The 13402-nt window shown below is 41.1% G+C and overlaps 1 protein-coding gene across 1 annotated transcript in view; it reads right to left on the reverse strand.

Moving 5' to 3' along the window:
- Nucleotides 1-7137: 7137 nt before the first annotated feature.
- Nucleotides 7138-13402, reverse strand: part of RFTN2 (raftlin family member 2) — a 484037-nt gene continuing 477772 nt past the window's right edge. The window contains exons 8-9 of the mRNA XM_063430216.1: nucleotides 13180-13258; nucleotides 7138-8150 (exon numbers count right to left, since the gene is read on the reverse strand). Of these exons, the coding sequence (XP_063286286.1) occupies nucleotides 7881-8150; nucleotides 13180-13258 (349 nt within the window). The 3' untranslated portion in view covers nucleotides 7138-7880. The remainder of the gene's footprint in view (nucleotides 8151-13179; nucleotides 13259-13402) is intronic.

A 13402-nucleotide genomic window follows, 5' to 3' on the forward strand; every position in this document is an offset into this window, starting at 1 on the left:
ATTACTTACCTGTGCAGCAGCTCCGTTCAGCTCCCTTCTCCTCCGTTCCGGTCAGCTCTCAGTGTAAATCTCGCGGTCTGCATGTCTGCAGGTAAGTAACAGCTTGCTTCGGCCCCAACAGGAACGCCGGGCTTGTAAAGAGCCCGGTGGTCCCAGTCTGTATTATTAATGTAAGTTGCCATAATACAGAACTTGACTCGAGTATAAGCCGAGGGGGGCTTTTTCAGCACAAAAAATACGCAGAAAAACTCTGCTTATACTCGAGTATATATGGTAATTTTGGTCTATTGCCCATTTTATTTCCAAATATTGTTTACTATTTACAGGTGATACTCGAAAAATTAGAATATCGTTCAAAAGTTCATTTATGCAACATAAAAGGGGAAACTAATATATGAGATAGACGCATTACATGCAAAGCAAGATAGTTCAAGCCGTGATTTGTCATAAGTGCGATGATTATGGCTTACAGCTCATGAAAACCCCAAATCCACAATCTCAGTAAATTAGAATATTGTAAAAAGGTGCAATATTCTAGGCTCACAGTGTCCCACTCTAATCAGCTAAGTAAGCCATAACACCAGCAAAGGGTTTCTGAGCCTTTAAATGGTCTCTCAGTCTGGTTCAGTAGGAATCACAATCATGGGGAAGACTGCTGACCTGACAGTTGTGCAGAAAACCATCATTGACACCCTCCATAAGGAGGGAAAGCCTCAAAAGGTAATTGCGAAGGAAGTTAGATGTTCCCAAAGTGCTGTATTAAAGCACATTAATAGAAAGTTATGTGGAAGGGAAAAGTGTGGGAAAAAAGGTGCACAAGCAGCAGGGATGACCGCAGCCTGGAGAGGATTGTCAGGAAAAAGCCATTCAAATGTGTTGGGGACTTTCTCAAGGAGTGGACACCACACACAGACGGATCCTGGACATGGGCTTCAGATGTCGTATTCCTCTTGTCAAGCCGCTCCTGAACAACAAACAACGTCAGAAGTGTCTTACCTGGGCAAAAGAAAAACAGACCTGTCTAATGCTCAGTGGTCCATAGTCCTCCTTTCTGATGAGAGCAACCTTTGCATCTCATTTGGAAACCAAGGACCCAGAGTCTGGAGAAGAAGAATGGAGAGACACACACTGCAAGATGCTTGAAGTCCAGTGTGAAGTTTCCACAGTTTGTGTTGATTTGGGGAGCCATGTCATCTGCTGGTGTTGGTCCACTGTGCTTCATTAAGTCCAGGGTCTACCAGGAGATTTTGGAGCACTTCATGCTTCCTTCCACAGATGAGCTTTATGGGGATGTGCTGACTTCATTTTCCAGCAGGACTTGGCACCTGCCCACACTGCCAAAAGCACCAAAGCCAATTACCGAGGGATTAATGTGCGTGATTGGCCAGCAAACACGCCTGAGCTGAACCCCATAGAGAATCTATGGGGCATTGCCAAGAGAAAGATGAGAGCCATGAGACCGAACAATGCAGAAGAGCTGAAGGCCACTATTGAAGCATCCTGGTCTTCCATAACACCTCAGCAGTGGCACAGGCTGATAGCTTCCATGCCACGCTGCATTGAGGCAGTAATTGCTGCAAAAGGGGCCCAAACCAAGTACTGAGTCCATGTGCCTTCTTTTGGATCAACAGCAAAAAACATATGTGAGGAAGGCTGAACTTGATGGACACAAGTCTCTTTTCAGCTATGTAACTATGCAACTATGTAACTATGTAACTATGTGTATGCTTATACTTTTCAGAGGTCCGATATTGTTCTATGTACACTCCTTGTTTTATTGATTGCATGTTATATTATAATTTACTGAGATTGTGGATTTGGAGTTTTCATGAGCTGTAAGCCATAATCACCGCACTTATGACAAATCACGGCTTGAACTATCTTGCTTTGCATGTAATGCGTCTATCTCATATATTAGTTTCCTCTTTTACGTTGCATTACTGAAATAAATGAACTTTTGCATGATATTCTAATTTTTCGAGTATCACCTGTATAATATTTATTTATGAATGGTCCACTGGTAATACATTCATACATTTTAAATACTATGTAGACAAAATATATTTATAAGACCAGTTCCCCCATATTATTCTAGACTTATTTTATACCCTTTCAATGTGCATGCTATACAATAAAGGTTAAGTAAAAATTAAAAGTGAATTTAGTGAATAACCCATGTTAGTGTTTAGACTACACAGATGGGAGAAATAAGAAAAAACTTAATTTCAAGCAATCATGTCTTATAAACTAAACTATACATTGTGAGTTGTAACAGGTAAACCCTTCAGTACCCTGGTTAAACAAGTCCTTTGAAAGTTCTGACATTTATTTGATCCAGACAAGGGCAATAATAATTGCTGCAAGTTGTGTTCCCAAAACAGAAGTTATATCAATACTTGATTAATATGTCATCTTGTATAAAACACCTGAGCTTCTTTTTCTGCATAGGCACCCAAAAGATTTTAAGTTATATTATGTAAACTCTGAATGAGATAAGGGGTGAAAAGAAAACATCATACCTAAAGTACGTAGTGTTATATACAGCAGTGCCGAATTAAGAGCCCATTGGGCCAGGTACTAACAATTATGATGGGCCTAATAACAGAATCTTATAGACAGTAAACACTGAAAAAAAGTGTTAAGCCTGCAAGGCTAAAGTTCACTTTTGCAAGATCGGGGGGCATTGCCACTGCAACTCTCCAGATCTCACGAGAGAAACCCGGCGGAGCTGAAAGATAGAGCTCCGCCGGGTCCTCTCTACCTCCCTCCCCAGCCTGCGGCCGCTTGTTAATGATAGTGGGCCGTTGAGGGAGATCTCCCCACTGGCCCGTCATGGAATGCAGCAGGGCCGGCGCATGGAACAGCAGGGGAGATCCTGTGATCTACCGGTCTCGGACCATGGCCATCGCGGCCCTCCGGGCATTTCTCCGGTGTGCCTAATGGCCAGTCCGGGCCTGGCCCCTTTGTTAACCCCACCCTGGTATACAGATACTTTTAGAATACAGGGAGTGCAGAATTATTAGGCAAATGAATATTTTGACCACATCATCCTCTTTATGCATGTTGTCTTACTCCAAGCTGTATAGGCTTGAAAGCCTACTACCAATTAAGCATATTAGGTGATGTGCATCTCTGTAATGAGAAGGGGTGTGGTCTAATGACATCAACACCCTATATCAGGTGTGCATAATTATTAGGCAACTTCCTTTCCTTTGGAAAAATGGGTCAAAAGAAGGACTTGACAGGCTCAGAAAAGTAAAAAATAGTGAGATATCTTGCAGAGGGATGCAGCACTCTTAAAATTGCAAAGTTTCTGAAGTGTGATCATCGAACAATCAAGCGTTTCATTCAAAATAGTCAACAGGGTCGCAAGAAGCGTGTGTAAACACCAAGGCGCAAAATAACTGCCCATGAACTGAGAAAAGTCAAGCGTGCAGCTGCCAAGATGCCACTTGCCACCAGTTTGGCCATATTTCAGAGCTACAACATCACTGGAGTGCCCAAAAGCACAAGGTATGCAATACTCAGAGACATGGCCAAGGTAAGAAAGGCTGAAAGACGACCACCACTGAACAAGACACACAAGCTGAAACGTCAAGACTGGGCCAAGAAATATCTCAAGACTGATTTTTCTAAGGTTTTATGGACTGATGAAATGAGAGTGAGTCTTGATGGGCCAGATGGATGGGCCCGTGGCTGGATTGGTAAAGGGCAGAGAGCTCCAGTCCGACTCCAGCAAGGTGGAGGTGGAGTACTGGTTTGGGCTGGTATCATCAAAGATGAGCTTGTGAGGCCTTTTCGGGTTGAGGATGGAGTCAAGCTCAACTCCCAGTCCTACTGCCAGTTTCTGGAAGACACCTTCTTCAAGCAGTGGTACAAGAAGAAGTCTGCGTCCTTCAAGAAAAACATGATTTTCATGCAGGACAATGCTCCATCACACGCGTCCAAGTACTCCACAGCGTGGCTGGCAAGAAAGGGTATAAAAGAAGAAAATCTAATGACATGGCCTCCTTGTTCACCTGATCTGAACCCCATTTAGAACCTGTGGTCCATCATCAAATGTGAGATTTACAAGGAGGGAAAACAGTACACCTCTCTGAACAGTGTCTGGGAGGCTGTGGTTGCTTCTGCACGCAATGTTGATGGTGAACAGATCAAAACACTGACAGAATCCATGGATGGCAGGCTTTTGAGTGTCCTTGCAAAGAAAGGTGGCTATATTGGTCACTGATTTGTTTTTGTTTTGTTTTTGAATGTCAGAAATGTATATTTGTGAATGTTGAGATGTTATATTGGTTTCACTGGTAAAAATAAATAATTGAAATGGGTATATATTTGTTTTTTGTTAAGTTGCCTAATAATTATGCACAGTAATAGTCACCTGCACACACAGATATCCCCCTAAAATAGCTAAAACTAAAAACAAACTAAAAACTACTTCCAAAAATATTCAGCTTTGATATTAATGAGTTTTTTGGGTTCATTGAGAACATGGTTGTTGTTCAATAATAAAATTAATCCTCAAAAATACAACTTGCCTAATAATTCTGCACTCCCTCTGTATTAACCCCTTAAGGACACATGACGTGTGCGACATGTCATGATTCCCTTTTATTCCAGAAGTTTGGTCCTTAAGGGGTTAAAAGGCCACTAAAGGCACCCAGATGACTTCATCTTCATAAAGTGGTTTGGTTTATGTGACCCTTTTGTTTAAACCCTGCAATATAATACATTGCAGTTTTGTAGAAACTGAATGTTTACATGGCAAGGTTAACACACCTACACGTGAACTAGGTTCCCAATCAACTGCAGTCAAAGAGGCAGGAGCAACAGTGCAGAGAGCAGTGTGAAGAAGACTTTGCTGCCTGGCTACCCTACTTCCTCGCTTCTAATTCCATCACTAATTCTCGGGGACTTCAATATTCCCATTTACCCACCTTTTACCTCAGCAGCCTCTAAACTACTTTCACTTACTTCCTCCCTCGTGCTATCACAGTGGGCTAATTCTCCCACCCATGTAGCTGGCAATACCCTCAACCTCATTTACTCTTTTGCATTTACAGTATCTAATATCCGCAACACTCCATTTCCTCTCTCTGATCACGAACTCTTATCGTTTGCTCTCAAGTACCCCCTCACCCAACAATCTCAGCCTAACCCCCCTCAAGTCAGGAGGAACCTTAATTCTATTGACCTCCAGCAGTTGCCAGCTGATATTGATTTACAACTGCTATCCATCCCTTCTCTCTCCTGTCTCTCATTGGCCATCTCTACATATAACACTACCTCTGCCTTGAACGCTGCAGCCCCGCTTCAAACATGCACCTCGAGAAGGGCATGCCCCCAACCGTGGCATACTAAATGAACACGCTACTTGCAAAGATGCTCCCGTTGTGCTGAACACTCCTGGAGGAAGTCTCGGACCCAGGCTCCTGCAATCCCAGGCATCTCTTCGACACCTTTAACTCTCTTCTTCGCCGTGCTGTGGCCACCCCCCAAACTAACCTTACAGCCTTTGCATGCTACTTTACATGCAAGATGTTACCAAGGAGCTTGTCCATGCTCTGGTAATTTCCCACATGGATTATTGTAACCCTCTCATAACTGGTTTTCCCAAAAGCCATATTGCCCTGCTACAGTCTGTAATCAATGTTGCTGCCAGACTGATTTTCCTCTCTAGTCTGTCCTCTCACACATCACCCCCCTGTCAGCCCTTAAAATTGGCTTCCTGTATCCTATAGGAGTCAATTCAAAGTGCTAATCCATACCTATAAAGCACTGAACAATTCTAACCCTTCTCATATCCATAGGTCTTCTTGGTCTCTCCGCTCTGCCCGTGACTTCTCGCGGGTGGCTCCCTTCCTTTGGAATAGCCTGCCTACTGCCATCAGACTCTCCCCTAGTCTTCAATCATTTAAGAAGTGCCTTAAAACCCATCTCTTTAGGAAAGCTTATGGCCGCCCAGAGTAACCTCTGCCTCACATATCTGTCTCTTGCTCTCTCTTAACCCCTTAAGGACACATGACATGTGTGACATGTCATGATTCCATTTTATTCCAGAAGCTTGTTCCTTAAGGGGTTAAAGGGCAGTACTTTACTCTCTCTTCCAGCTCTGCTTCACTTCCACCTTATTTGATTGCTATTTCCTGTCCTAATGTGTTTTATGCCCCACCTCCTATAGACTAGAAGCTTGTTTGAGCAGGGTCCTCTTCAACCTATGATTCCTGGAAGTTTGCAATTGTCTCATATATTATAACCCCCCCCCCCCCCTCATTATATTGTAAAGAGCTACAGAATCTGCTGGCGCTATATAAATGGCAATAATAATAAGTAAATCACTATTTACATAATAGGGCAGCTGGACATCTAAACTGTTAGTAGGAGACAAAAGCATTAGGTATAAACGTTTGGATTGCTAATGCTATAGTGTTCCTTAATAATGCACAAAAAACAAAATAATACAATTTAAAAAAAAAATGAGCAGTCAAATTTATGTACAGGCACACTGTGTTATTTAACATGTAGTGCTGTATACTGCCACTAGTTAATTTGTTCAGTATATACATGTCCAACTACAACTATCATAATTCTCATAATTCTATTTCACACTCAAGATTGCTGAGGGGTAACAACAGCAGGAGAACAAAGATGATCATCCCAATTTTAAGCAAACACCATACAGATGATACATCCAATTAGTAGTGGCTCTTTGTACTCTAGTCTCAAGAATGTGCATACAAAAGAGTAAGTTATCAATTTCCCCCAAGGCACTTTATGATATGACATACATCACATCATGATAACTTTTAGTTTTTAGGGACCCTATTTATAAAATGCAGTAAGAAATGTATTTAAATTAAAATATTTTTTTTTTGTCAAAACTTGCCTCTCCTAATTGTTTCAGGACCAGGGTTAGGCAAACCCCTTGTTATTGGCTCTAAAAGTGTTTTAAGAAGCAAAAGTTAAAGTAACACTGTTACCATTCAGTTAAAGGGGACACTGTGATCACTCAGACTACTTCAGCTCATTGAAGTGGTCTGTGTATAGTGTCCCTTTTGCACCTAATGCTGCAATGTTAAACAACTTTAGAACTTTACATTGCAGCTCTAGGTCTGCCCACCGTGGCTGTCTAAAAAAAAAAAGATATGAGGATCTGGAAAAAAAACTCCAGAAAAAATACATGGAACTTCAAAACAAAATAGTACTCACTATGCAGCAAGAGTGAGTAAATAAAGGGTATTTAACTCTTTATTTACCCGGGCGAAGGGGTGTGGAGGGACGTGAGATAGAGGGTAGGTAGGGGGAGCAATAGTGCCTGGAATACAGCTTTGCATTACTGGCACTAGAGTATCTCTTCAATACACAGTGCCTGCTTTACAAGAGAGGAAAATATCAGCACCCGACAGATTGACAAAATAGCTGTGACACAGCAGATGTTAATATTGGCCTTTAACTGATTAGTGACGTGGCACATCTATAATACAAAATGTGTCTGCAGACTTATTTGACCTTTTTCACTTGAACAGAGTTCTTATCATATCCTATAATCTCAGATCTAGACATATTGCATTAATAATATAGTTTTTATCATATCATTTCCTTTCAAGCCTAGTGATTTAGACTCACCAAACAAGCTAGGAAAGGTGAAGGAACTTGAACGCAGAACAAAATATTGCCCCATTTTGGTTATGTGACGATAAAGGATGCTCCTTTTGAGCAACAAATTGTTGGACCTGATTTATTGTATGCCAGACGAAATGTGCAATTTCAGACGCTGGTATTTGTATTGTTCTTTACAGTACACTGTGGATTGTACATTGCATTCACTCCTGTAAAATTTATATAGGAATAGACATCAAAACTGTTCTCTGAAATGCTGGTTACATACAAGTAACTTGGGTAACTCCATCCTCCTGTTCAAACTGTCCATCATCTAAATCCCTCAGCATACTATCACTGCTACTAAAACCAGAAAAACCTCCAAACTGTTGAAATCCATCTTTGGCCCAATAAGGTTTGGAAGATGACAGACAAAACTCATCTGACGACTGTCCCATTTCAGAAGTGTTTGTTGAAGCTGAATGCAATTCTATGCTTCTACTGGAGACATGATTTTTTTCTTCATTTGCAACTTGCCTTGTGGGTTTCTTCTGTAATATAAAGTAAAACATTCTATTTATCTTTTAAAATAAGCCAAAAGAGTCCACAGTGATGTATGTATGAATCATTGCCTATATGAGAATACATACTTTCTTATAATTCATCATTGTTTTAAGATTGTATCCTTTAATATTAAATTATACTTTAAAGGCCATTCTAAGCAACATAAACTCTACAGATCGCTGTAGAAGTTAGGTTATTTAGAGTGTCCTGCTGCGGTCTACTGATTTAATAATACAAAAAAGGCCAGGCACAACAAGTCCATTCTAAGCTTTATTTCCAGTCAAAAAAGAAGGTGGCAATTTGGTTGTACAATGAGCCTTTTTCAATGGGTCTTTTCCTGATGCCCACAGACAACTCGCTCATCGGCCTCCTTAAAAATGCGAAATTAACAATTTTTTATTTTCTGTGCAAATGTTGTCAAGAAGGCAAGGTTGGCTGAGGGTACTTAGTTAAGTCACTCCTTTCACTCTCAGCCAATAATTGCACTCCAAGTTAGATATATATATATTTCTGAAGAGGGGGAGAGAGACACAGTTTGTGTCAAACCACTCATAAGTGATGCCAGGTTATTCTAGACAACATAACCACTACAGTGAGCCTCAGTGGTTATGCAGCTTAGAGTTTCCCTTTAAGGATCTAAAATGTCTCTTTAAAAGCAGTATGTGTCACTAAATCAGTTATTAATAATAAAGGGTGATTCATAATCAGCAGATTGTCATCTGATGTACTAAAGTAAAAGAACAGCATTCATGTGTTTTAGCATTCTTAATTCTTTATTACATTCACTACAGGCCAAGTTTTAACCATCCAACCTGCCCTTCTCTAACCTTTAGGGACACATTTTATAGTGAAAAAATGTCATGTAACAGGAAGGTGAAGTTATGAAACCCATTGCTAAAGCAACATGTAAGCAGTTGCTTGGTGGTGTATTAGCTATTCACTCCATGTAGCAGGTGTTACTTCGTTATAAAAGAAAGATAGTGATTATTTTATTCAAACTTTCATCCTTTTGCTTGCAGAGTTGAGGTTAGAAAAGGACCATGGATTCTTTAAAAGAACACTCTAAGCACGTGTACCACTACAAGTAGGGGTGCAATGCTTCTCTATCTGCCTGGAATTATCTGTGATCTCACAGCAGGACTGGCTACAATCAGAGACAGTCTTAGGAGTATGTGAGCTATGCGGCTGCACAGGGTGCCATGGCAACAGTGGAGCCAGGCGACTGACACAGCTCACAACAACCAGGGTCTGAACTACTTCAGAGCATCCTGGTAGGAGAGAGCTTGCGGAGCCACACTTTTTTGGATGGTGGGGAGATTGAAGATCTCCCTCATTGACCTGGTATCTGATTGAAAGCTCTAGTTCTGCACCTTCGCCAAGTGTAGATACTAAGCAGTTATCTTGCAAGCTTTACCGGAATTCAGAGCATTGCCGCGCATTACCACAGCAACGCTCTTACACCATCAGTGCCAAAGCTTGTGTGAGGAAGGTTTCTGGTCTGCATCAAGCAGAGGTGGAAACCAAAATCACTAACAGAGACTGCTGAATTACCGAAGATTAGTATTCCCCCCTCCCTAGCATAAGTGCAAGTATGCAAGAGAAAAACTATTAATACTAAGAACAAATAAACATGAAATTGCTCTCCCACCCACTCCTATAAAGTCATTTGTTACCTCCTCCCACACACAAAACATGCCTATCCCATCCACACTCTGCTCCCTACATGCACTGCATACCCTACACACATACACATTACATCCCTATTCCACACCACACTATGTATGTTCCCTACACATCCTGCATGACCTACACACATACACAATACATCTCTATCCCACCCGAAACTGTGTTCCGCACACACTACTTATCTATACCACCCAACATTGATATCCCTACACACCTACCTTATAATAAATACATAATTTATCACAGACATACATTATGTATTAATTGTAAAACATTTAGATATAACCTCATCTCAACCTAATTGGTCAATTCTTCAGCACAAGAGTCTATGCAAAGAGATGGAGAAAGACCAGTTTTTAAAGTGTCACTCTAGGCACCAAATATACTACAGTTCAATTAGGTATTTCTGGACCAAAGAGATCCTGTAGGCTTAGCAGTGTCTTAGAAAAGGCATTGTTTACATGGCTGTCTAATGTCACCAATAGAGGAGTTTCCTGGTTACAGACCTGCAAAGATTGAAGGACCAATGTACGGTGTGTACGCACTCTGCATGGAGACAACAAAAACTCCCTATAGAGATGTATTGAGTCAATGCATCTCGGCGCAACTAGGTAATTGCTGAGCATACATACTAGACTTCCTATGCTTCCCTATGGGGAAGCATTAGATTGGCTAAGAACATAGTACTAATTAATTCAGCCAGTGGAGGCAGGGCAGCTGCAGAGAGACTGGAGCTTTTTAAAACTATTGTGCTAGAATTACATTTGTAGTCCTAATGCTAGAGTTTCCCTTTAAATAGATTTTTCTCCAAATTTATACATTTGCAACCAATTTTGTATAAATAATGTATAAATTGAATTTTATGCTTTTTAAAAAGACCAGAAGTCATGTGTACCATAACAAGTACAGTTTAATGTGATTTCTGAGAGTAGTATGTATATATATATATATATATATATATATATATATATGTGTATATTAATGTGTGCGTATTGGGGGCCAGAGCCTAACTGCCATGCCTATTAAACGTGTCCTATAAGAGCTCTTGGCTTATCTGAACCATCAAAATCTACAATAGATCTGGGAAATTCTAGCCTTGGTTTGGCCCATTATTAGCGACCTTCACTTACCTAATGTGGACACTTTCCCAAAGACTACTCTGAGTGACCTGCTGACTGGAGGAGGAGGGGAAAGGCAGCCGATCTCACTCCTGAGGCAATCCAAACTGTACAAAATCGGTGGCTCGTGCCCTGCTCTCTCTCTTTGAACCAGTGGGGGTGATCCCTGTCTACACCCGCAGGGATAGGCAACCTTCGGCACTCCAGATGTTGTGGACTACATCCCCCATAATGCTCTTACGCCCATAATGCTGGCAAAGCTTCATGGGAGGTGTAGTCCAAAACATCTGGAGTGCCGAAGGTTGCCTATGCCTGCCCTAGAGTCTCCCCTGCTACGATGAGAGCGTGTGGCACGAACTAGAAGCTGCTACAGCATTGCATATAAAACAGGGATGCCACATGCTCCTCTGACCCCTGCTGTGGGAAGTTGGATGTGGTGAGTAAGCTGAATAGGCTCTTAGACTCCTTCTGGAAGAAGTTAGCTGCTGCAGCTCCAGATGACATGACTGATCTACCTCAGGGTCCAATGCCTAAGACTGAGTGGAGGGACGAGGAATCAGCTACTGACAAGGCCCATCCAGAGCAACAGCACCGGAGGAGACGCATCTTGGAGACAGTTGAGCAGCGGTACCCTGAAGCTGGGCTTGGAAGCTCACTGGGAACAGGGAGTGACTCTGTCAATGTTGCTTACCATGCCATGTCTTCATGCTGCACCTACTTACCCGTGAGTTATCGTACCTGATGCAGCAGTATCTGGTGAGGAACTTTACTTGGCCCCTACAAGGCATAGGTTGTACGGAGTACGGACTTTCACTGACATTGGATCCCTTTGTTGCCTACCATATTGACACGGGCACCTGTTTCAATTTACAGTTGCATTTTTTATTTTATTTTATATGAGTTAACTTCATGCCTTTTTTTACTGCTTCTTGTTATTCACATATGGTGCCCATCACAGGGACCTTGTAGGTGTATTATTGTTCTCTTGTTAATTATGCAATCCAACTTTCTGCGAGTGATAATGTCTAAGTCTACCTATATATAATTGAGCTGACACACTTATCTCACTTTATTTGATATCGTTTAAAGGACCACTATAGGCACCCAGACCACTTCAGCTCAATGAAGTGGTCTGGGTGCCAGGTCCACCTAGGATTAACCCTTTCTGCTGTAAACATAGCAGTTTCATACAAACTGCTATGTTTACAAATGGGTTAATCCAGCCTCTAGTGGCTGTCTAATTGACAGCTGCTAGAGGCGCTTCTCACTGTGATTTTCACAGTGAGAAGACGCCAGTGTCTATAGGAAAGCATGGAGAATGCTTTCCTATGAGACTGGCTGAATGCGCGCGTGGCTCTTGCCGAGCATTCAGACGATGACGGGAAAGGAGGAGGAGAGTTGGCGCTGGAAAAAAGGTAAGATTTAACCCCTTCCTCTCCATCCAGCCTGGTGGGAGGGGAGCCCTAAGGGTGGGGGCACCCGCAAGGCACTATAGTGCCAGGAAAACTGGTATGTTTTCTTGGCACTATAGTGGTCCTTTAACTCCTTCTCAGAAGGAAATTTAAACATGGCAGTCTTAATACATTCTTACAGAGTACCTGCCTCTGAGAGCTAGTATTCAACAGTTTAATTATAACAAAATTAGACACTGTTTACCTGTAAACATAAATGTTTTATTTTGTTTTCAGCTCTTGTGATATGCTTAGTTGCATATGTATCATTTATGTCTCAATAAAAATGTTATTTACAAAAAAAAGTGTATTATTAATAGATGTATTATTATGCCTATAATATTTACATGCACAATATGCTCAGAAATTACACAAATACGCCACATGTATGTAATGAAGGCTTAGAACTTTTTATAGTTTGGAACGTATTGAATAAGGGGAGTGGCCAGGGAGAGGCACTATGAAGATTTTTCAGCCTCTGTTGTAGAGAGGGCCTAAGCCTAAACTGGCCCTGGCTAAAACAGAGAACAACTGATGACAACATTGGATAAGTGATGTGTTTATTTGCATTTTTTCATCTTTCCCAGAGGGTCCAATAACCTAAAAAAAAAAAAAAAAAAAACAACAACAAAGGAACATGCTAACATTATCAATGGTTATATTTATTTGTGACAGTGTTCCTTAAAGTATATAAACATATTGTACTAAGCACAATTTAATAACATTTAATCCATACATACTGCAAATTTATGGCCACTTACCTCAGGTGACTGAACTGTTGACATGGTCATAACTGGTCTTTGAAGAAATATAATTTGCTTTGTAGTCAGATTTCCTTCACTGAAAAAACAAACAAAACAAATGAAATTAAAAAAAAGGAAAACATTTTCATTTATCCAAACCACAGGATCCTTATCTCAAAGTAAATGATTCTCTAATTACACCTGTCTGGAATACATGGGCTAAGATGCATCTTATGTCTAC

The sequence above is a fragment of the Pelobates fuscus genome, chromosome 8 (assembly GCF_036172605.1).
Source record: "Pelobates fuscus isolate aPelFus1 chromosome 8, aPelFus1.pri, whole genome shotgun sequence".
Lineage (NCBI taxonomy): Eukaryota > Metazoa > Chordata > Amphibia > Anura > Pelobatidae > Pelobates > Pelobates fuscus.